The following is a 26,045-nucleotide window of genomic DNA, read 5'->3' on the forward strand; positions in this document are numbered from 1 at the left end:
AACACAAAAATGTGTCATCATTGAAGACGTTTTGTTTAAATCAATATTGATGTCGGATGATACCAATCCTTTTCACTAAAGTTAGAATACCTACATACATAAATATTCTGTATAATACCTAGGCTACCAGAGTCCTATCAATGATTGTTCCTTATTTCATTTTCTTGAATATTTCTTTTCTCTTCTAAAGAACAGAATGGTGAAAGAAATTCACTAAATCAGCGAAGGTGTGCCTGATATAAGTTTTCACTATTGAGACAGGTGAAGTCCACTAGTTTTTCTATGAAAGTAGCATCAGGACACAATGTTGAGAATCCTAGCCTATGTAGAATATTGCTAGCTGTAGTCAGCGTTAAGAATCTATTTTGATTATTTTTTTATTATTATTATTATTATTCCAAGTTTGACTATCTTGGTACCAATAAATCTCCACAATGAAGCCTCCACCAAGATCATGTTTGTTTTCTTTTTCATTCCATTATTTCCATTGATAAGTTTTGCATTTCAAATTACAACGGATGAAAACATTCACTATGACCAAACTTTCATACAAAGATAACTACCAGTACAAACAGACTCATTCTAGATCAAATATGATATAAGCTTTCATGGGATGTTTATATATACTTGCCATTCAAACATCATAAAACCTTTATCAGTAATTTTTTCACACCCTTTTTCATTTCTTTTTATTAAAGGTTCTGCTGTTAAATTATGATCATTATTGTTCTGCTGTTAAATTATGATCATTATTGTTCTGCTGTTAAATTATGATCATTATTGTTCTGCTGTTAAATTATGATCATTATTGTTCTGCTGTTAAATTATGATCATTATTGTTCTGCTGTTAAATTATGATCATTATTGTTCTGCTGTTAAATTATGATCATTATTGTTCTGCTGTTAAATTATGATCATTATTGTTCTGCTGTTAAATTATGATCATTATTGTTCCTGTTAAATTATGATCATTATTGTTCTGCTGTTAAATTATGATCATTATTGTTCTGCTGTTAAATTATGATCATTATTGTTCTGCTGTTAAATATGATCATTATTGTTCTGCTGTTAAATTATGATCATTATTGTTCTGCTGTTAAATTATGATCATTATTGTTCTGCTGTTAAATTATGATCATTATTGTTCTGCTGTTAAATTATGATCATTATTGTTGCTGAATATCATTATTGTTCTGCTGTTAAATTATGATCATTATTGTTCTGCTGTTAAATTATGATCATTATTGTTCTGCTGTTAAATTATGATCATTATTGTTCTGCTGTTAAATTATGATCATTATTGTTCTGCTGTTAAATTATGATCATTATTGTTCTGCTGTTAAATTATGATCATTATTGTTCTGCTGTTAAATTATGATCATTATTGTTCTGCTGTTAAATTATGATCATTATTGTTCTGCTGTTAGATTATGATCATTATTGTTCTGCTGTTAAATTATGATCATTATTCCATAAATGTATTACATTTGTACACAAATCTATAATTTTTTGATAAATGTTTATTATAAGAATATTAACACTCAATTTTTACCTACAACATTTTGACCTGAATGTCAATGAGACTATAAATTTAATGTATCTGTACATTATATTATATCTATAACACTAGCTGATATGCAATCTCTATGTTGCACTATCAGCAAGTGCTCCAAAAAGGCATTGGAAGTTTCCTAAAATATCGCCAAATTAACACTGATTTATGTACCCAGGTACATATGTAGTTGTTTTTCTTGAATTTTTTTTCCAACATTAGACTTAGCTTGAGAACTTCACAATTTGCCTGAAAATTTGTAAACAGTAAAGCTAGCATAATACTGCAAGCCCAATGTTAAGTAAACCTATAATATTACAAATCCTAGCTTTATAATTGAAGCACGATTTATTTGGCACATACATACAATACACAATGCATAAACGTTCAATGATAATTAATGATGGGTAAAATTAGCAACACACAAGTCTTAAGGCCTTTCATTTGATATCACACAGTCAGTTACAACATGAAGGATTGGCGATGGTTACAATGAATATATGTGGTCAAGTACTGTCTGATCAAACCAGCTCTTCACACAACTCCTTCACTATATACTACATAGCTGCTTATTTCCGACGGTTTAAAGTATCATGATAATAGAAATTTTCACAAAATCAAAATTTTGCTAAATGAAACTAAAAGTACATTTGAGTTACTAATTACTACTTTTTTCTTGGAATTAATTGAGAAAATATCATGCCAAAGAAAATTTGAGAAAATATCATCCTAACGAAAATGAACTGCTACAGGGTAGTAACACAATACTGGACCAATAAATAGACTATAATTATGGCAACAGGAGAATAAATTGTTTTCTATATTTGTTACATTTACTACAAACATGGTATAAATATTGAAAAGATTTTAGTCTAAATACGGGATAAAGTGTTCAAACCTTTCAAATCTTACAGTAAAATCTCATATAAATACTGGTTCGGATATATAAGCCTTCTTGATAAATAAGCAGAAAAATAACAGAAAAAAGGTAATGAAAAATTAAATAAAATTCAAATCACATTGAAACTGATCATAAATGTAGATTGAAAGAGAAGTTGCTTTTCCCCATATATATCTAGTGTACACTGTAAACCAGTGTATACTGTAAACCACTTTAGTTTGGCGAAAAGATCTTCAAATGTTTTAAATTAAAATGTGAAATGAATGAACCGTTGTCCGTAAGAGTCCTTGATTGCGAATTTATGTAATCGCAAATATGTTGAAAATAACAATGACACAAAAGTAAAGTGGTTAACATTACATTAAAGCTCACAATGGAACATATATTACACAAACAATGATACTGTTTTGGCAAGCTTGTGGATTGACCTTGTACATTTGTATAGGATCTCACACCATCACTAACTCCAGCTAATATGTTGATTATGGAAGCATGAAACTCTTTACTCACAGATACAATTTTCACACATTATTGTAGCATCATCAGAGCAAAATCTTCACATGACAAAATGTATCAGTTGTCGTCAAAAAAAGCAAAACTTCTCATTTAACAACAAAGGCAAAACTTTTACAAAATTTCTTATTTAAACATTAATAAACCAACTAAACCACTACATAAGAAACCAGTGGTGCAGGCTTGTTAGATGTGAAGAGCGGATTGTCAGCAGACAGTACCAGCACCAGAAACACATTACAAAACATATAACATAATGCTACTAATGCTTCTTCTTCCTTCTACGACCCTTCCTTCCCGACGAGGATGAAGAATTCCAGTTAGGACCGTTCTGTGAGGGAGGGGGCTGAGGGGGGTGAGGTTGTTGCCATTGGTTACCATTTCCGTCTGTATGCATGGCTTGATGGAATAAATGATTGATAAAATCTTCTAAATCAGCTTCCCTGTAAAACAGAAATACCAACATTGAGATGCCAAAGACTTTACAAGTGAATAGAACATTTAAATCTTGTACAAGTTATACATATTTGTAGTTCAAAGTATTTTGTTGATCCCAACAAAATTTGCACTATATATGCTCACTGTGGTAACATAGCCTTAACCAAACGTTGCATTGTCTTGTCAAAGGGTCCGGTGTTTGGGATAAAAATTCGATTCAAACTCTATGGTAATCTCTACCCCTCCCTAAAAACCTGACTGACAATGTTAATTGGCTTACCCTGTCCGCTGTTGATTGGAATTCCCACGACTGCCTTCTGTTGCTATCCTATAGAACACGTGGTGGGCACTCGCTTGCATGTGTTTAAAGAAATCCTTCTGTAAAAGAAAGACAACATGTTACAGAATTCTGTATAACATACAACGATATAAATCACAAAATTACCTTTTTGTAGAACAGATATGAAATTTTCTGCTTTTATAAACAGAAAAATTGACCTTTTTTGTTGGATAAGTACCCATCGGTAATAAAGCATAACAAGATGTGTGATAAACTTTCTGATAGTAAAAACAATTTCATAAAATAGAGTCAATTTTATATATAAGTGGTCAAATATTATGATCTTATAGAAATTCAATGATTGACTTGTTTCATGTTAACAGAAAAAAAATATCGATCAGATCAGGGCTTTGAAGACTTTGGAAGCCTTAGGCAAGGTGTTTAACAACACTTCCTTCCTTACTGTTTAGCACTGCTATAAGCTATATAGACTGTTGGTACCTTGCAGGCGACCCACTCAGTGATGTCGTATATTTGTCCTTCCATACATGCATAGTAATGCCATAGGAAACCTAAATAGGACGTCTCCGCCCAAACATCTCCCTGTCAATACAAAATATCTTAATTCAGCATCGCTCGTCATATTTTCCACATGCACTGATGTATAACATACATCGGGTGTTCTAGCACAGTGTTCAATCTACGATTATTTTTCGCGAGTCCTTTTCAATGGTTTTTGTGAAAACAATGGGTCCCACAGTGTTATAGATACCCATTCCCAGAAATTTCATGGGTCCTTTTAAAATTCTGTGAGTCCAGGACTCGGGATGCGCACATAGATTTATCACTGCTAGCATAGCCAATGGAGTGCATCAGCGCACCATGATAGATATGCTAGAAAATATCTTAATACATATTACACATAACACAGATTAATCAAAATCAAAAGCGTTTCTTCTGATTGTTTAAAGACATCATTTGAAATCACAAGATGATGTACTAGATTTTTTTCTGACATCCTGGGTCATATGGAAGTTTTGGTAGAAGTGCAAAACAGTAGGACTTTGATGAACAGACATCAAATTACAGTACAACAGCTCAGGTTATTCTAGTCTGCTTTACACTTGAAGTAAAATGTTGAAATTAATTTTATTATTTGCACTATGAATATTGGCTTGGAAGTGAAACAGTACATTAAGTGCTTGTTACAATAGTGAGTTTCACTTAACAAACACAAAAGTCATTGTAGTTCTTATTTAAGTGGCCTATTAGAAACCTAGACAGGCTAAATTGTAACTATCCTTGGGATTACTGATATGGCTGTCTTACCTCCTTCGCCGAATGACGTATATTACATCTCTTACAGAAGCGAGCACTGTACCAGGGTCGGTCCACTAATATACGTTTGTGTTTCCCTCCACAGTTGTCACAACGCATCATATTAGCTGCCTGTAACAATAGACATATGAATTGATGATGATAGGCTCCATCTAGGGTATTATTCTAAACCATGTTATTTTCCTGTATACAATATTTCATGTCATTATTTTCAACAACATATTTGTGAATACACTGTACATAAATTCGTGATCAGAGACTGTCAGGTATATTTACATTTTGCAATAATGTTTCTAATGCAATTATTCTGGAAATATTTGATTTCACATTTAAAATCTCACAAACTTACATGAAACTTTGTAACATCATCTTAAAGGGCAATTTGACAAATCTTGATGGTCCCTTTGCCTTATCATATTAAAACGATATTGGTATATAGCAAGCCCTGTAAATCTACCACAACTTACCTCCTGTAATTTTGTCAAAAGATCTTTCTGCAATTAGAAATTAAGACAATAAATTAAAATCAATTATGATTGTCAAAAATAGCAGACAAAAATATCATTTAATCACTTTTAATCAAGTTTTTAATCACTTAATCAATTATTGAAAGAAAGAAGTTATTTAAATCTATTTTCCTCAAAAATATACAGTCAAACCTCGATGTATCGAAGTTCAAGGGACCGACAGAAAAACTTTGATACATCCAGACTTCGAATTATTTATGGTGGACGTTTGATCGATGTTTTGTTGACCATAACCATAGCTGTTACACGTCTGTTACACGTTGCTGGTGTTTATTGTGTTATAAACTTGATAATCACTGTATTTACTCAAATAAAACAAAATAAAATCGAAGTTTAAACTGATTCATGTTTATTACTGACTCTAATATATCATCACTTACAATACAGGTACAAACAGAAACAGAAAGCATCTACAATACACACTTACGTTTATGTTTCATGTATGTTGACTCTGGAAGTGATGGATTACTTTATATATATATATTGCGAATCAAATATACACTATTCATAGCTATAAATAAAACGAAACGAAAAAGGAAGAATCGGGAGCACTACAATATCGATACAAATACATCGTAAGAAAAAGACAAAACGAAGCACTAAAACACAAAGTCACACAACAAAACCATAACTACCATCAGAATTACGCGAAAATGTCATTTTATCAGTTCATTATGCACAGCACTAATATTCGAAATAAGAGTCACGGAAAGTCACGGAAGCACACTAAACGTTTATAAAGTCTCTACTTGTACACACATTAATCCTGGGCCGTTGTAAAGTTTCCGAAGAAGTCCTCCATGGTGGTCTGTCTCTGGTGCATCCCTCGCATGAAATGCCTGTAGATGCTGTTGCTGACGTCATCGATGTTGTTGAGTGTAGTGCCTGTGTCGTCGCCGATACCTTGGTGGGTCAAAAAGTCACAAACGGTCTCTAAACCTTTGATGGCGTCTAGAATGGTTGCGTGGCATTTAGGTAGTGGATCATCTTCGTCATCGTCGTCGTCATCGTCGTTGGTAGCGGGTTATCTAGAAAGGGCATGTTCGATGAAGTCGTCGTCTGTAGGGTCTGCACACACTTCTAGCTCTGAGTCGACTGTTGTGTATTGTTGAAACGTCACAACAGTGGCTAGTCTGCTTAAGGCTGCAAGGGGGACGTCATCTTCCGGGTCGTCATCTTCAGAGTCGGACTGCTGTTCGGTTGGTTGTTGACGAAATCCGGCATGACCGAAGCAATTCGCAATGGTAGTAGGAGAGACCAGACGGCATTCTTCATCAGATGGAGTGCGTCGAGCAAACTGGTCGGAGGAGAGTCTGATGTCTCGATGAGTCGGAGTTGTCGCTGAATCATAAGCTTGCGGTTATGGCCTTTGAAATTGCGAATTACCCCTTGGTCCATTGGCTGAGTGTGTGAGGTGGTGTTCAGTGGCAGAAAACCAACTTCACGGATTTCAGACCGGAGACACGTGGATGGGTGGGGCAGTTGTCAACTATCAACACAATCTTCCTGCCTTGTGTTGTCACCCGTCTGTCCAGCTTCTGGACCCAGCGTGTGAATATATCTGACGTAACCCAGGCTTTCTTGTTAGCTTCATAGTCAACAGGGAGGTGTTTGACATGTTTGAAGCATCTGGGATTCTGAGACTTGCCAATGACGAGAAATGGAGATTTGTCCGGCCATATTGGCACACACCATGACGGTCACTCTATCTTTACTCATTTTACCACCATGACACTTTGTGTCTTTGAATTCTAGTGTCTTATCAGGTAACATTCTAAAAAACAATCCCGTTTCATCGGCATTGTAGATGTTGTCTGGTTGATAGTCTCTTATAATAGACTGTAGCTTTTGCTGCCAATCGGCCATAGCAACGGAATCGACATAAACGGCGTTAGATTCACCACACACCTTTTTAAATGATAGACCATTGCGTTCTTTAAATCCATCTAGCCAGCCAGTGGAACATTCAAAGTCAGTGATGTTGAACTGACTGGCAAATTCTTTGGCTTTTTCTTTGACCATGTCGCCTGATAACGGTATGTTTTTAGACTGTATATGCGCAAACCATGAAACCAAAGCAGATTCCAATTCAGGAAATCTTGCTTTCTTGTCGCGTTTACGTTGCGAGCCAACATCGGCATCAGTAAATTTTTGCTTGATGTTTTCTTTGTTTTTCAGCCAAGTTGAGATCGTGTTAGCTGGTACACCATACTTCGTAGCTACATCTTTCTTTTTTAATCCCCCTCTCTACTTCCAATATTGCCTGGTATTTTACTTCATATGTCTGTAGGTTCATTTTACGTTTTACACCTCTAACTGACTTAGCTGATCCAGTTATCCCCCCGTTTAAAACGGGTCCTTCACCGGATTGCTCAGTTAAAGTAGACCGATTAGCTATCCCCTCGGGTTGGTTACCGAGTCCTTCACTAATCGAATCTTTATCAGTTTGAGAATGCATGATTGAATGACAAATGATCGATTTACTTCGATATTTAAGCCAAAGTTTGAAATGTGACACTTTGAGTACGAGTAGATTAATGCAAGCCATCACGCTAATTATGCGGCCCGCTTGTTTAATATTCCGTAAATTCTACTCACAGTTAGAAATTTTCACAATGGCGGCGGCAAACATCAATAACGATTAACAGTTTAGCCACCATACTAATGATGTAATGACGTGGCTTGTAAAAACAAAGTCCCGGGTATCGGCCTGCTCAGTAATTAACCTGATAACCTTGAGTAGACAACACAAGCTGTCATAATCCCTATTGTCCGGTGTACGGGCTGTTGCGAGACAAGTGTGTCAGGTATGCCGTGGGGCATCGGCGAACACCTGTGTAATGATCTGTACAGGTAAATTTTTTGTTCGAATCATCGAGTGTCAATTACCTATGATTCTTAACAAATGGCCCGTGAAAAAAGTTCGATACATCGAGAACTTCGATTCATAAAACTTTGATTCATACATAGGTTTGTTAGTAATGTTATATAGGGAAGAAATTCGGGACCAGACAAAAAGTTCGATACAGCGAGAAATTTGATTCATCGAAGTTCGAATCATAGAGGTTTGACTGTACATAAAACATCCTGTGCTATTTTCTTATCTTCTCATTCCCCAACAAGAAAAGTGACAAAAAACCTTAAGTTAGTATAATCCCAATAAAAGAAACTGTAAAAGAATAGTATGTCATATGGCTCAATACTTACTAAAACCACTTCAACCTCAGTAGCTTCAAAATCATAGCTCTTGCGCTTGCTCTACAAAACAAAGATTCTTATATTGAAAACAGTCGATTATGTGTAATATCTTATTAACAGCTAGAGTAATTTAAGGATAGATTCCATGTGTTTTGAGTGTTTTAGGAGCCTGCAGAATAATAATGTTGTGTCTCTTTGTGATATTGAAAACTCATGCCCATTTATAGTGGTATCTCACTGGACAGCAACAAAACATCGAGTTTAATCAGAACATCTTTAGATACAAATATCAAATGCTTATTTCTTATTGAATCTTCTTTTTATAAAAGAGATATCTGCTCCTCGGGATAAGCATTGATAGTTATTTCATTTTTGATGTAATTTTATTACAAGGGCCCAACTGGCCCGAATCGCTCACCTGCTATCTGGTAATTATGCATGGTTCAAACTTAACAAATAGAGTGAATAAGAATTTATATCATCCCTAAGCACATTAGAGGCCCCTTTGCCACTTGGTTATTAAGAAGAAGACGTTTAAAGATTTTAGCCTATATGATCCCTGTGACCTTGAATGAAGGTCAAGGTCATTCTTTTGAACAAACTTGGTAGCCCTTGATCCCAGCCTGCCACAGACCCAATATCAGGTCCCTATGCCTTTTGGTTTTTAAAAAGATTTTAGCCTATTTGACCCCTGAGACCTTGAATGAAGGTCAAGGTCATTCATTGAACAAACTTAGTAGCCCTTGATCCCAATATCAGGTCCCTATGCCTTTTGGTTTTTTAGAAGAATTCTTTTACAGAATTTAGCCTATTTGACCCCTGTGACCTTGAATGAAGGTCAAGGTCATTCATTTGAACTAACTTGGTAGCCCTTCATCCCAGCATGCTATAAGTCAAATTTCAGGACTCTAGGTCTCCAAGTTTTGGAGAAGAAGTTGTTTAATGGAAAAGTTGATGACGGACTGCCGGACAGACGGCCGGCCTGACGGACGATGGACGTTGCACCACAGCATAACCTAACTTGCCCTTCGGGCTGGTGAGCTAACAAGAATAAATGATATTACGATAAAACCTGCTTTCACTACAAACAGAACCAGTACCCTGCCCAAAATAAAATCAATTACTCACCGGTTCACCAATTAACTCAAAAGCATGTCCTAAAATTTTAAAGGCCTCTTCTGCACCAGGCTGCTTGTTCTGAAAGACATCATTTAAATGTTTAATATTGCACCAAGCTGCTTGTTCTGAAAGACATCATTTAAATGTTTAATATTATACCAAGCTACTTGTTCTGAAGGACATCATTTAAATGTTTAATATTACTTAATTTTCATAATAGGTTCTGCAATTTGTTAAGCAAACAAATCAAACTTTTACGAATACACATTTCAACAAATGGTCTTTACTGTAAACCTACTTTCTTTTGCGACTATTAAATTTTGCGATTTCAAACAAGTTCGCCAAGATTAACATTCCCAAATTTAACAATTGAATGTTAATTCTTATCAATATAGTTGGTGTATATATTGATTCATGGAGATAAACTTTCACAAATTTACTTGGATCTCAAAATTGACGTAAATCGCACGCGAATGAAGAAAAATTCTGTATTCATTTTGATATCTGTAGTAAGAAAGACTTTTTCCTCATACAGGACATTCCATTTTAAAATAGCAGAAAATATCATTCACTGTGAGATTGAGGATATAGATACAACACAAATGTCGAAGACTTTACCTCACAATAAACCTTCATAAGGTTTTTTTTTATAACTTCCAGAGATTTATATAGTAGGGATAAGAAGGTAGCTCATAGCCTTACTTAACGACGCCCACAGCGGAAGCAATCCCAGAGTGCATCGCGTGTCTAAATTACAGTCGAGTACAGTCTAACGATGCCATATTGAAACTACGCTTCGTCCGATGAAGCGATCTAGGCTATTATTCAGGAGATGAACAGAAAAAAAACCCCGAATAGCTTCAACTTTGCTCTTTATTGAAAATGTAATTTATTTGAATAATCCATCACATTTTCATAAATGTGGAGGTGTTACACTTAATAAACGTACTGTTAACTGTGAATGTCCTCATCCCGGCATGATTACTTCTTCGATCGGTACGATCTATCGCCCCGTGAAATATTAATATAATAAAATCCACGTACTCTGATTTCAATAGTTGACCGATTTCCATTTTGTTTTCAAATATTTGTTGCTTGGTAAATTTTAAATATTAATATATATTAAATTGATCTAATTTGAACATATTGAACTTTTTGAATTTTCAGAGGTAAAACTGTACACAAATTATCGAAGCTACCCTAAATTTATAATGGCGACGATACTGTTCCGATAGGGTCGTGAAAGATAGCACAATTAAAACCACGTACTCTGATTTCAATAATTGACTGATTTCCGTTTAGTTTTCAAATATTAATTTTCTATTGATTGAGTTTATACATATGGAAACTTTTAAAGCTCAAGTACAAGTGTTAACAAATTATCGAAGGTACCCAATATACCATGGCGAAGAGATACAGTGCCGATCGAGCTGTGATAGATAACATAATTTCATTCTGTCATCAGGTGAACCGTTGGCCAGAACACCTGGCCACCGCCCCAGGTCATTGCCTCACTTAACTCAACGGGGGTCCACTTACATGTGTCTGAGTCTCGGAGGCTATACAGTAAGTTTGTAAAATAGATAATATTCTTCTAATCTTAATTTTCCCAAATAGCTTTATTTATAATGCATAGAACCATATTGAAATAAAAGTCAATTTTAGTGAAATGTAAATATTCCGCTTTACCAGAGATTTGAATATAATTTATTTAAATATCCTACTTCACCAAGCAATTTTTTTTTACTAAAGCCGAATTGAATTTCCAGGTTTTAACTCATTAAATTTATATGTGTCGTATTTTTCATTCTAACGAATCAAGAAAAGCTTTTATAATATGTCATTAATCACCAAAATTTACCAACATTTTGATCATTACTTACAGAATTTTCAATGCACATGTTTTAATTTACAATTTTTCATAAAAAAACAACACAGAAATATATATACATGCATAAGATGAGCGTCTCTAATGTAACATTAAAAACTGGTTTGTAGTGAAATATGCCGTACACAGCTTCATGGGCTAACACTATGATAACTCGCCTCCAGCTATTAGTGCGCAGACGCACGGCTTGGTCTCGCGGTAACCGTTCATCCGTTTACGATAACAATAGGTGGGTACGTGATATCGCGAGAACAGACCTAGTTACATATCCCAATTATATTTAAATCTCTGTAACTTCCAATAAACCAATGAGGTAAAATTATTTGTTCATCATATATATCATGCTTCAAAATCTAGAGCTTACCTTGTCCGGATGAACAAGAACAGCTTGTTTTCTATAGTACTTTCTAATATCGTCATCACAGGCATCAGAACGCAGACCTAATATACTGTAAAACAATAAAAGAATGTAGATGTTTTAAACTGAAACAACAAAGGCAACTGAAACTGAAGTAAACGTGAGAAATTTTAGGCTACCTCGAAAAACAAATGTAAAAGTCATCATTAGTAGTGTTATTTGTAGGATTTGAGCTACCATGAACACAGTGATTTTGTTTGCTGGTTTGAGTAATTAACGTCCTATTGACAGCTAGGGTCATGTAAGGACAGCCTCTCATGTATCCAGTGTATTGCGTGTATGAAGTGAGGGTGTGTGTTTTGGAAGACTGTGGTACATATGTTGTGCCTTCATGTATAGTGGAGCTCTTGTCCTTTTTATAGTGCTATATCACTGAAGCATGCCGCCGAAGACACCAAGCAATACACCCCACTCGGTCACATTATACTGACAACAAACAAACCAGTCGTCCCACTCCCTTTATGCTGAGAGCTAAGCAGGAGCAGACACTACCACTTTTATAGACTTTGGTAGGTGTGTCTCGCTTGGCCAGGGGACAGAACCAAGAGCCTACTTCACAGGGGTAAACGCTCAACTGAAGGTCAAAAGGCTGGCGGTGTCAAGGGAAAAAAAAACAAAGTTTAATTTGTTAGAAAGAAGAAAAAAGATAATATCCTAAACCAGTTGCCTTTTACGATTGGTTTGGTTTGGTTTGTTTATTTTACGTCCTATTAACAGCCAGGGTCATGTAAGGACGTGCCAGGTTTGTTGGTGGAGGAAAGCTGGAGTACGCGGAGAAAAACCACTGGTCAGCGGTCAGTACCTGGCAACTGCCCCACATGGGATTCCTTTTACGATCATGCAATAGGAGCAGCATGTATAATTCATACACAAGCTTAAGGCATTGTAATAGTATTAAAATTGATGTCTCATAAAAGTAATCTGACAACACAGCTCTTGTTCTGTGTGTTCTTGTGTCTTAGGTAAGCTGCAGCTAGGTTTTTTCTAGTATAGATGAAACAAAGATCAAATTGTAGGTTAGGATGACCTATTTATTTTGTGAAGATCTATATTTAGTCCAGAGGAATAACTACAATGTAGTCTTTGTGTGCAACTTACCTATATGGATCTTTCCCTTTACAAGCTAAAAGCCTCTGCATGGCTTCATCACCTGAAAGAGTTGGTGAAATATATATCACAACATATAATCAGGCCTTGGATACTTAATAATTAATGAGATAATGTAATATTGTAAAGACATATGACATGAATATGAAAGATTAAACAACATTCAAAATCAAAAGACATAGAAAACAAAATTAATGAAAATAAACTCCAAAGGCCAAACCAAAACCACCTGTTTGCTATACATATAAATGTACCTTTTCAAGAACAGAAAAATATGTTTTAAGTTTAATTAAAATGATTTTTTATATTAATTAATATGACCCATACAATGTAGAGCTGATTATGGCCATAATAAAATGTTCACATTTTTTAATTTTGAGACAGAAGATCTAGAAATTACCAACCTGTCAAGGGTAAAGTAATGCTCTCTTCTAGTCCAATTTTTCTTTTCCCATTTCCTGGTGGCCAGGAGCTAGCATCTTTAAAATATCTTTTCAAAATATAGGTTTTCACAAGGTAGGAAATCTTTGACCAAGCAATACCAATCACATGAACGATCAAATTGACTCTGAAAAAAAAACCCAGAAAAAACATCTGTATATATACCATCTGTTAAATCAGATCACTTTCTTGGGACTGAAATCTATTTTCTATTTATCTATTTTCAACACAATCTCAACTGTGCATACAGAGTATAGACCCTTTTAAAGATAATCTTAATTGTCCTTTCATAAATCCTTATAGATACAGGTTTAACTGTTATAATAATTACCATGGCTGTGATTTGCTATACATAGTGTTCAAACTGAAATGTCATTAAATTGTACAAGTTTGGGAAAATGAGGTACTAAATTATATTGCAATCACAGCTGACACAAAATGTTTTCAGTATTTCTGGATTAATGTCTATTCCAAGGGAAAAGAGTATATTTTCCAATCACTTTTTTATGTGTCATTCCTCCCCATTTCAAAGTTGTGGCACAAAAAGTAGCTGGGTGACTCCGAATATTATCCCCTCAGTAATACTAATGGCGTCACAAATGTGAACAGGTGAACTTACAGGTAGATGATGAGTCCGAAGAGGAGAAGCAGAGTAGTGACCAGAGTGGACCAGAGGATGGACAGGAGATAGCGTACCTTGTCATATACATAGTTAATCCATTCATCTGTAAAACGGGTTCAATTCTTATTAACTTTATATGGACCTATTCTATCTTTGGCAGATATGAAGAAAGCTATTATTATTTTTACAAGATCTATAATTAAAAACTCTATTTGACTTTGCATAGTCCAAAACTTCACTTAATTAATTTAACAGAATAAACCGAAAAGAAAATGCTATTTTTTGTCAAACTATTAGAGAATACTAAAACAACTGATTAGAGTTTTTTATCACCTGTTTAGCCCTGGAAAATACCAGGAAATTTGAAAACATAATTTTATGAAGATGAATTATTAAAGTATCTTTTCATATATCGTAGAAACAAATAATGTAAAGCCTTACATTTGAATTGATGATCTACATTTAAAAACAAGAGAATCAACTCTTTAACAAATCAAAATTTCATGTTCTACCAATATAATCTAATTATCAATCACTATTCCATGCATGCATTGAATTTTTATGAATGTCTACTTCTGACGTCCCGAAAAATCATGAAAATATCCTTATAAGAAAATAATTGATATAAAGTTTTACCTATGTATTCCTGATCGAATGTTGACTCCATAAACATCGGTCGGCGACCGCCTCTGCTGTTCCTCGCGGCAGCACCAGTGGAGTCGGGTGTGAACTGAGCACTGGAGTGTTTAGTCTTTTTGTCAGCCTTCCCATTTTGTACAACATTTTCATGCTTTTTACATTCAGAGTCTTTGGATTGTGCATTCTGATTTGTCCTTTTTCTAGTGGAATCTCTCAAATCATTGTTGATAAACTCTGTTGTCTTTTTGTGAGCAGATGATGATGATTTGGTTCCACTCGCTGGTTTTCCATTATTTAACATTGTACTAGATGCTCCAGAAGATGTCTCTGATACTTTCTTCTCTTTTGTTTGGAAAATTCTTCTGGCATCAAAGAAAAGCTTTGAAGTGGAACTTTTAGTATTATTGACCCTTTCTGATGAAGCATCAGACTGAGATCTTGACTTGCCTTCGTCGTGTTTGCAGCCAGCTCTACCCGACGTCAGCGGGATATCCTCTATACCACTCGTACCACTGCTAACACTACTAGTACTGCCCTTCCTCGTTAGTAACGGGATACTCTCAAGACTCGCACTTTTATGTCGGTCAGCTCCACCGTCACCAGAATTCAAGTCTTCAAACTGGTCAAGGCCGTACTTGGAATCAGGAGAAACTTTGGACTCCATGTCGTCGCCGTGACCAGATAGACTTCTGGAATGCTGTCTCTGTGAGTGTGGCCGCCTTATTAAAACATGTGGCTTGTAAGGTTTGTTGGAAGGATCAATGACTTTTTTCTTCACTACTTCAGACTCTTCGGTATCTTTACTAGACTGGCTCTTCAGGGGCTTGGACTTCAGAGCTTTAGCTATGTCGGAATAAGTAGGTTTGTTATTAGCCGCTCCGTGATTTTGTAGTCTCTCCAAGTTTTCTACAACACTACCGTTACTGTTTTCTTTTGACAGTGGTTCAGGGGTTCCAAAGGGGTCATACAAGGACTTCCAATTGGCTGCAGTGTCTGTAGGTTTTTCCTTAACCTCCTTAGCTTTCTCCTGGAAACTAGGACTGAATGATTCGGGTGGACTAAAGCTCTCCTTCAAGGGAACTTCAGTAGGTGAACTAGTACCAATACCAGAAAGTAAGTTTTGACAATTTGACAGGAAATTTCTGTGATTATCTATATCTAAGTCTCCTATAGAGGCACTGTATGTAGAATTTGAAGTACTGGATGGTGTAAACACATCCCACGCAAATGTTCCTGCCGATTCTGAAATATTGTGTGTTGGCATACCAGTAAACTGAGTCCAGGGGTTGTATAAGGGAGAAATTCCTCCACCTAGCTCCTCAGGTTGTCCCAAGGCATTAATGTCTTTAAAACTAATGCTGTCAGCTTCACTGGTACGACGGTTCCCTTCACGAGTCCCTGTTCTATCAGATTCGGCCATCTTTGCACTTTCTTTCCTGTAATTGATTAAACCTTAGATACAGAAAACAGCCTATTATTAATCTTTCAATTAAAGACTTAGCTATGACTTGATAAAAATTTCAGAAAATGAAGTTACTAACTATGATGCATATATACCTAATAAAAGCAAACTCCAGTTAATCAATTACAGGTACTTTTTCAGGTTCTTCAAATTAAAACAGACCATTCATTTAAGGAAGAGCCAGGTTTAGATGGTGGAGGAAAGCTGGAGTATGTGAAGAAATACCACCGACCAGTTTTGTAAGTACCTGACAACTGCCCTACATGGAATTCGAACCTGGGACCCTGATGCTTGTGGTACAGTCAAACCTCAATGTATCGAAGTTCAAGGGACCGTCAGAAAAACTTCGAAACATCGAGACTTCAAATAATTCATGGTTGAAATTAGACCGAATTTTTTTACCATGACCAACTGTGGTAGCCTAGTTGTGTTCATGTCGTCTTCGTTCCGTAAAATTTATAATCACTGTATTTACCACAAACAAAACAAAATAAAAACTAAGTATGCAATTAATCACACGTATTGCTATCGTTATGATTATTATAAACAAGACTTGCGTGTACTAGGCCTAACCCAGGTACATGTGTACGTTTGTTGACTAGTTAAGCGATGGTTAATATTACGGAATGAATATAAAAACGAAAACACGCTGTAAAAACAAAACTAAAAAGGGGGAACCGAAAGCGCTACAACACCTACAAAATACTTTGATTTAGAATGATCGATTTGCACCAGTATGTAAGCCAAAGTTTTGCAATGTAACAATTTTGAGTATGAGTTACTAATAATGTGGCTCGCTATTTACCGTTCCGTAAATTCTACAAACCGCTACCAATGGCGGCGGCGAACATAAAAAACACGACTAACTGTATCTTTGCCCAGAAACATATATACATAGAGATTGGCAACTTCGCCATTTTCACGATAGGCAGATGTACATCTGTATGTCTCTAGGGGCTTTTAGATAAACTCTTCTATAGTTAAATACAGCAGAATAACTTTGATATGTTATAAAAGTTAAGTAATTTTCAGATGGTTTGAGTACGATTTTTCAAAGAAAAAATAATATTTTAACTTATATATTAATAAAACAAAATGCACTTCCGGTTTTAAATGCCTGATTTTCGAAAAACCAGGTAAAATTGCTCATTTTCATACTTTCAAAAATCATATTAAATAACATTAATTGGAAAAACTGATCACATCAAACCATGATATAATGTTTAAACTTTTTGTTGATGCAAAAATATCATGTATTAAAGAATACACTTAAAAGTAGTTAGCCAAGGGAAAATGCCTATAAACTGAAGGTCCCTCTGCCTGTCAACATAGACAAAGAAGGAGTTTCCAATCTCTATGTATATATGTTTCTGCTTTGCCGTACTAATGATTTGATAACGCAGCTTGTGAAAACAAAGCACCAGTTATTGGCCTGATCAGTGATATTAATTATCTGTATGGTTTCAAGCAAGCAACACAAGCTAACCCCTATTGTCCGGCGAAGGGCCGTCGCGAGACAGGTGTGACAGCATGCCGCGGGGTATCGCCATCGGCGAACACCTGATCTGTACAGGTAAACTTATATTTGAATCATCGAGTGTCAGTTACCTATGATTCTATAACAAATGGTACATGAGAAAAGTTCAATACATCGAGAACTTCGATTCATAAAACTTCGATTCATACATGGGTTAGTTAGTAATGTTATATAGTGAAGAAATTCGGGACCAGACAAAAAGTTCGATACAGCGAGAAATTTGATTCATCAAAGTTCGAATCATCGAGGTTTGACTGTATTATGTCTGGACATCTTAACCACTCGGCCACCACGGCATCAAAATATCAAATGTATTTATATTGGTGACAGTTAAAATATATAAAGCTGTGTCTGTCTAATTAGCTACTTTAATTTCTACAGAGATAAATCCTTATTTTATTTACCTTGTTAGTTAAATGATGTATTTAGCTCTATAACTAAACAACCAAAGACATTATTGTGATTATTTGTATACCATGTATTGTTAACAAAAATTGCACTTGCTTATGTAATTAGTATGTGTTAGATGTCTTCATGATTTTGAATTCTCATTTCAGGCCATGACATTTCAAAATTATACAATTGTTTGAAGGGAATCAAGTATGCCAAGAATTGTTGGATAAACTTGCCAAGTTCATTACAACTAAACATATGTTTCCAGGGTTTGGACTCCCAAATTATATACAAATATAGGTAAAAGGTTATCAGCTTGACCAACTGACATATGTTTTTCTCCCACATTTGAATTCTTTCATGATTTAAATCCATCTTGGTCTCATCACTAGTCTAAACAGATATGCTTACCAAATTAAAGTTAATCATACAACTTGCTTTCACAATTGTTGTAAACCAATGTAAAACAATGTAACCAAGATTGCCCTGTTTGATTATCCTTGTTTACACCTGCATCCTTTATTCATTATCCATGAAAACTAAATGAAGTATAGGTGTGTTTCTGTTAGGCGATTTTCTTTTTTTTATTTTATAATAATGTTAATAGCAGAATTGGACTGAGTCAATCATATGTTTTGGGGTTTTCCCCAGTTTGACTGCTACATTTCTCCTCTCCTGTTTCAAAATTGGCATGCTTGCCAATCTGTTTCAAGCTTTGGGAGTATAATAGGGGAAAATGTTAACTTTTGAATTGTTTTATCCTCAGAGTCAAAGACTTGGAGAAAGGAGTGTAGAAGAGTTCAATGGAACAGTGATGACCAACAGGTTGAGTCATTGATACTTGTTTAGGTTGATGTAGAGTTGATATCATAGTCATTAAGATAAAATTGCAACAAAATCAGAGTTTTTAAGCTCTTTAAAGAGATTTCCTCTGCCGAGTTGTTAGATCAGGAGGGTTGCCGCTCATTACAATCATAATGTGCTGAAGTTGCAAAATTTGGAGTGCGAAACTTTCTAACGAGAAGCATCATGGCGGCCAAGTGAGCTATGTCAAATTTGAAGGTGGGTAAATAAATTGTTTGTTTTTTGTTTGATTATTTTAACGTCCTATTATATTAACACCCAAGGACGGTCTCCCATGTATGCAGTGTGGAGCGTGTGTGAAGTGCGATGGATGACACACATAAATTGATTCATTTTCACGGCTGGGCTTTGCAACACTATGGTCATTGATAGGATAGAATTGTTACGCTCTGTTGACAACAATCTATCAGAAGTCTTTTGTTCGTTGTTCAGATCGTAGGGCTGTGGATTGTCTAACATGTGGCCATCCGATCCAATCCACGATTCAGGGTTGACGATTCACAGATCGGACCATGAATCACCAGTTAGATACAAGCAAAAGATTCAATTGCAGTAAAACTGTTTTTATTGATAAATCAATAATGGTCTTATATATTGATAAATGTTTGATTGATAATAAAACCAATTTTAGCAGTTTTACATTCCTTATCATTAAGCAATAGAGTTACAGGTGAAGTACAGTAGGATTCAGTCACTGTAACTGTAAAAAATCAAATCATTTGAATTTTGAAATAACGTCATCTCAAAAATACTACTGCACATCAATTACGGCATGAATCAAAGTCAAACCATCTGTGAACAGGTACACTGTATATACATTATCATGGTAAGTCATAAATCACCATATCAAAACATTTCATTGTTACTTTTATTTTGGTCAAATACAGATAACATTGAAATTAAGAAAAAAAAAATTAAAATCTATAAGAGTAGTTACAATTTACTTTGGTTCTAGGCCTATAGTTTTTATTTCTAATCAGGTGATTTATGATTTTGACTCATAATTAGCCTACCTTTCGTTTTTGACATGGGGTTCACATCTACAGTACTCAGTTGCCTAATATAATATATTCGTATTTTTACATATTTCCGACCCATAATGAAAACGAAATCGATAATTATCTTTTACATCTCTAGAAGTCAATAATTATGTTTTATCATTATTATTTTATGAAGAATTCACAACATTGCATCGAAGCGTGGGTACGAAAATAACATGTTGCTAGCTTTACTTCACGCAGCTCATGTGTACTTCCGGTCTACTTCAAAGTGAAAACATCGATGATATTCAGACTTTAGTGTACATTCCTTCACATTTTTGAGCTATGACAGCATTAAAGAAGGTACTATTTTTTTGCTTTTGAAAGATCGCGATCCACAAATATCAGGAGTAACGAATATTTGTATCCGATCTTTCTCAATAATTCATGAATACTCGAGTACTCGGATACTCGTTACAGCCCTATCAGATCGACATGTACCATATGTCATCACAGCTAGCATGTATAAAGACCATAGATTCCATAGGAAGATAATTTAATGCTTAATTAACGTCATTCCATCACCAATAGAAACAATAGTCCTGTATAAACCTTATCAGGTATTATGTGGTATGTGAATTATTCCCATTGAATGAATTAAATGGAGTTAGAAATAAGAACTCTGAAGATATGTTTTTTTTATTAAGAATACATATAGCGGTAAAGATGTAGAGCGTTATAATTCCTTTTAATAAATGACAATTATTCTTTAACAGTCTCTTATTATATTATCGAACAGAAGTTGAGCATCAATATCATTAAACCCAATAATTGTATTAAACAATTGTATTCAATACAAAATTGGTAGTAGTTGAGCCAGAGGTTTAATATGTTAATTTAATGCATGTCTTACTAGCATTAGCGTCATATATCATTATTACAGACAGATAAAATTCGGGTTAGAGAAACCAGCAAGGGACGTAGGCCTAATGGTTCTGGAACCACTTCCTTTTCTATTTGTGATTCAGGATATTCCTCACGGAATAACTCGTCTACAGGTTATGACACCAATATCAACCTCACAAACAGTACACATTTGATATAGTTACACAAACAGGTGAAATAACTATAACGTGAATAAACATTTACAATTTTGGGGCAGATCGAAGACCTGAAACACCTCAGTAAATTCTATTTTTAGACATATTCCAAAACAGCAGGTTTTAGGGGTGATGTCAAAACAAGGGATTGATAAAAGCTATCTTGCTTCTACACGCCTCGTAATGCAAATAGTCAAATGTGTCAGATGACGATCTTACTGAAAATTCCTGAAATGTCATAGAATTCTCTTCTTCTGGATGACCAGACGTACAATCCCTCCAGCCCAGCATCACATCTTTCTCACCGCCATCGGCATGGAGCAGTTGTCAACTCGAAAGTCTCGCGGTGCATCACGTGACCAAGTAGTGTGTATTGCAACCACAAACGAGACTACAGCGTTAGCAGAAATATGCTCTTTGCTATCTCATTAAAAACAGCATCATCAATATGTTGTGTGTATTTGTCGGTCAAGCTAGTTTATTTATAGAAACGGGAATTTAAATAAGAAATAGATAAAGATTTTCTTATGTAATATGTATTGTAGACAGATTTAGATTGTATATTAGACCTAACGTTAGATATTGATTGATAAATTAATAGGATCTAATTCAAAAAAACTTAGGCCTAACTTAATCAATTATTAAATTATTATTATAGGTTAGCCTACTGCAGGCCTAACTGTTATATCTAAAAAATACATGTACAAATATATGTACAGTGTAGATCTAAATGTAAAAACATAAGTTTCTGGCTAAAAAGTAAATAAACTTAGTAGCCTAGATGGGTTTTTTTATTATTGTTTTTTTTTTTTTTTTGTTAATTTTAATGGAATTTAATGGAAAAATAATGGACGAAGGCTAAATAATGTACATGTGTACAGTACCGTATATAAACAATAATACAGCTAGCTAGGCCTACATACATGCATGTATGTAATGAATAAGAAAAAAATATAGGCCGTAAATAAATACAGCTTGCAAACGCCGGTAATATTAATTATAGTTAAAGGCCCACTACCTTTCCGGAGCAAAACATAGAGTTTTTTAAAAGCAATAATAGCATCGGAAAAGTTACAACACAAAACTTATGCAAAATTTTCTGTGTAATATATAATGACAGTGTTAACGCTGTTTTGCCGTCTGGCGTAGTGATAGACAACTACACCGCGCGGTATTTAGGACGACGGCGGGAAACATAAGAACGCCCGCGTTATGAAAACTATCATCTTATTAATTTCAATTAAATTGTTCAGAAGGTGATGATACCTGTAGTATTAACGGCAAGTTAATAACTTTTGCAACTCTACAAAATTATTTATCTCGTTTTACATACCCGATTTAAAAATTAAAAGCAGTTTCGAAAAGATAGTGGGCCTTTAATAAAATACCTATAGATTCAGTAATCACCACAAAGTGCGCGCTTTTGTCATGTTCTTTAACGAGCGATATTTTTTGTTAATTTGAATTTCGAATTTTGCCAGTACTAGAAAAACGTAACTTGAAGGATTTTCAGAACATACAAATGTTTGTCCCCTCTCCCCCTATTGTTACTATTCTATATACTGGTATATGTTTTATAAGTGTGTGTCTCAATAAAGGGTAAATGATATTCTATTTTTCTACATGGTGATACATTTATACAGAATTACTTTATATCACTTTTTTGCCTCCAATGTGTTTTCTGAGAAATTTTAAGTTTAATAATGATGTATATCAGTATATTTAACTCCTATAAACCCCATAATTCATTACCTTGACAATTCATGGGACGCTGTTTGATTATGCCTAACGTCATACTTTATCGATTCGAAATTATATAGGTACACTAATATAGGCCCAAATCAGAATCTGTAACCTACATTCAGGTGCATGTGTTGAGAATTTCAAAGTAAAACTCGTTTAAGAATTAAGACCGTCCTACTCGCAGAAGTGACGGAAATAAATATAACGTTTTAGAGGTCTAGATAAAAAAAAAAAAACGATAAAAATCATATTCTATATGGTACTATATACGTATATAGTACCATGTAGAATATGATTTTTATCGTTTTTTTATCTAGACCTCTAAAACGTCTAAAAATGGTCTTAGGACACTCTGATGGGTCCATGAATATATCATCTGTAGCTAATTCTCAGATCCCTGTGGTTAAAATAGTCATATAGCATTCCTAATTTGTCTAATGCTAAAATCTCAATGATGACTAGGTCGTTGCGAATACTTAATGTAATGTGCACGTGGTGTAATTGTTTAAGTTAAAACTTGTATTACCGTGAAATAATCTGCGTAGATTATTTAATACTACTGTAAGATCACTCGTGTACATTTTATATATGTAATATACATGTAAATACTGACCACGACTTAATTGTAGAGTATTAATTTGTAGATTAATAGATACCGACCATGGCTTGCTTGTATTGATCTTTGACTTCCATATCGTCTAACACTACTGAGCCACCAATCGATCTATGAGCTTTGAAGTTTCTGATAACTATGACACACAGGTCTAGGAAGTGTAGTTTTTGTTTCGATTTTTGTTGAATCGTCTGATAAGAAGCGAATCTTCACCTTATATCTACAGTTACACATAGTGTACACTATACGTAAACAAAGTCTGAAAAGGAGTATTACCCGGTATGAAAAGTACTTGTAGTATCAGTCCCCCTTCATACAGCTAGAATTTCTCAGATGAATTCTATTACCAGATTATCTCCTTTTATCCTTCAACTGCCCCACATACTCAGATGAATAGATTCGTAATTTCAAGATGGGAAAAGCTAGACTTTTCTACTTGGGAGACAGCAGACATTAAGGAGAGGTATGATATAATAGTGTTTTTACTACCAATCCCACATTTTTTCACTATTCTGCCAGACTAAAGGGCTATGGAGTAGGACGGAAGGCAAGGAAGGCGGCGGCTGTGGATTTGGACATGGGACATGCCGATGGGAGGAAAGAGGATCGGCTATTGCCGTTGAAGGTCATCTGGCGATATTCACCACCATGCTGAACAATTTGCTGCGGTATACGACGTCTTAGCAACAACAGTCAAAATCCACATACGTGAACTAGATGCAAGAGAATTGTACCACGTGCTGACAAGCTGACAGACGTCGATACAATGAAGTATTGCAAGAGTTCATAGACACAACGAGAGAGCGTAAGATCAAGAGGAAATTAAACAAGAAGGTTGCTGCTAGATTGCTTTTGTGAGAAGGAGCAGCGTGAATTGGAACGAGGGAACCAAAGTATCTAGGCATACAGTTTGCAATTGCGGATGATTTGATCATGGAAGTGGATCTATACGGAAGATCATCTTTCCTGGACATAGTCTAGTCATATTCTAGGTAGCCAGACATTGCTGTGGTCTAAGAGCACAAAGAAGCTAGAGTGCTAGTAGAACTGAAGTACGAGGACTTGTTGAGTGTCGGCAGCAGAAATGATAGACCTACATGGAATTCCCTATGGAGGTTAGACTTTCCTGCACAATCTTTGTGGAGAGTTGGCATTGACAGAAGACAAGCAATATAAAGGCTTCCCATACAGTTGAACATGCCCCCAGATGGGTATGAAGGAAGAGAGAATTTTATCACCAATTTATCAAGCCATCCTGCGGATCCCGTTCAGAAGACTCTAGATAGCTGTCTAGAGTGTGTGAATGCGATGGTAACTTGCAACTTCCCCTTTGCAAACCGATAAAAGAAACCATCCGCACCGAGTGTCGGCGCTAGCCTTTAATGCATCTCGTTGGAAAAATTCAGACAAGCAAGAGAGAAACTAATTATGAGAGACAGTTAAAGAAAATAGCTAAGCTTTAAGTATCGCCTCTGAACAGGCGTATGGCAGACCTGGGCAGTAGCCAAAACTTTGAAGGACTAGTTACTTTTGTTTGTGAGGCCTCATGTATATGTAATAGACGGACCTTGTGACTGCAGATGCAACCAATTACTTCTAAAATAACAGATTCTTACAAAACCAATGACTATTGGTGATGACCAAAAAAGGTATTGGAAATCCTCGTAAATATAGGTCTGTTGTAGCCTCAATAATGATTTGCCGAACACTACTGACCAGCTTTACAAGTAGGAGGTCGTGGGTCAGTGTTTGTTGGGTAGCAGCCTGAATCAAACGATTGCATGCCTTCATTATGGCGTTGCGCTCTATCATGACATAACACATGGGGATCAGACTACGAGTGACCGAGAAAACTAGTTGACGCACGTGAGGAAAGCAATATCATATTGTGGGCAGTCATTGACAGGGACCTGGGAATAACACTGAACATTACAAACCTCCAGAACACAGGGACCTGGGAATAACACTGAACATTACAAACCTCCAGGACACAGGGACCTAGGAATAACACTGAACATTACAAACCTCCAGAACACAGGGACCTGGGAATAACACTGAACATTACAAACCTCCAGAACACAGGGACCTGGGAATAACACTGAACATTACAAACCTCCAGAACACAGGGACCTGGGAATAACACTGAACATTACAAACCTCCAGAACACAGGGACCTGGGAATAACACTGAACATTACAAACCTCCAGAACACAGGGACCTGGGAATAACAATGAACATTACAAACCTCCAGAACACAGGGACCTGGGAATAACACTGAACATTACAAACCTCCAGAACACAGGGACCTGGGAACAACACTGAACATTACATACCTCCAGAACACAGGGACCTGGGAACAACACTGAACATTA

The 26,045-nt window shown here is 35.5% G+C and overlaps 1 protein-coding gene across 2 annotated transcripts; it reads right to left on the reverse strand.

Annotated features, from left to right (window-relative positions):
* Nucleotides 1–1,181: 1,181 nt before the first annotated feature.
* LOC138325982 (uncharacterized) lies at nt 1,182–21,694 on the reverse strand. Of its 2 annotated transcripts, none has more exons than XM_069272025.1 (13): nt 21,537–21,694; nt 14,979–16,417; nt 14,340–14,445; nt 13,684–13,847; nt 13,271–13,322; nt 12,119–12,203; nt 9,876–9,944; nt 8,757–8,807; nt 5,490–5,516; nt 5,014–5,133; nt 4,186–4,287; nt 3,685–3,782; nt 1,182–3,409 (listed from the first exon to the last, which is right to left on the reverse strand). In XM_069272025.1, the coding sequence occupies exons 2-13, from the start codon at nt 16,399–16,401 to the stop codon at nt 3,229–3,231; spliced, it is 2,478 nt and encodes an 825-aa protein (XP_069128126.1). In that variant the 5' UTR covers nt 16,402–16,417; nt 21,537–21,694; the 3' UTR covers nt 1,182–3,228. The 2 variants fall into 2 exon arrangements, with proteins under 2 accessions (XP_069128126.1, XP_069128127.1); XM_069272026.1 differs by having other exon boundaries at nt 3,269–3,409; nt 4,148–4,287.
* Between the last annotated feature and the right edge of the window lie 4,351 nt (nt 21,695–26,045).

This window comes from Argopecten irradians, chromosome 6 (genome assembly GCF_041381155.1).
Source record: "Argopecten irradians isolate NY chromosome 6, Ai_NY, whole genome shotgun sequence".
NCBI lineage: Eukaryota > Metazoa > Mollusca > Bivalvia > Pectinida > Pectinidae > Argopecten > Argopecten irradians.

Coding starts and splice junctions, on each gene's coding strand:
- LOC138325982 (XM_069272025.1), bottom strand. CDS start 16,401: ATGGCCGAATCTGATAGAACAGGGACTCGTGAAGGGAACCGTCGTACC. Junction 14,446..14,978: donor ATTCGATCAGGAATACATAG/GTAAAACTTTAT, acceptor CCCGTTTTACAG/ATGAATGGATTAACTATGTA. Junction 9,945..12,118: donor TTCTTGTTCATCCGGACAAG/GTAAGCTCTAGA, acceptor GATGTCTTTCAG/AACAAGCAGCCTGGTGCAGA.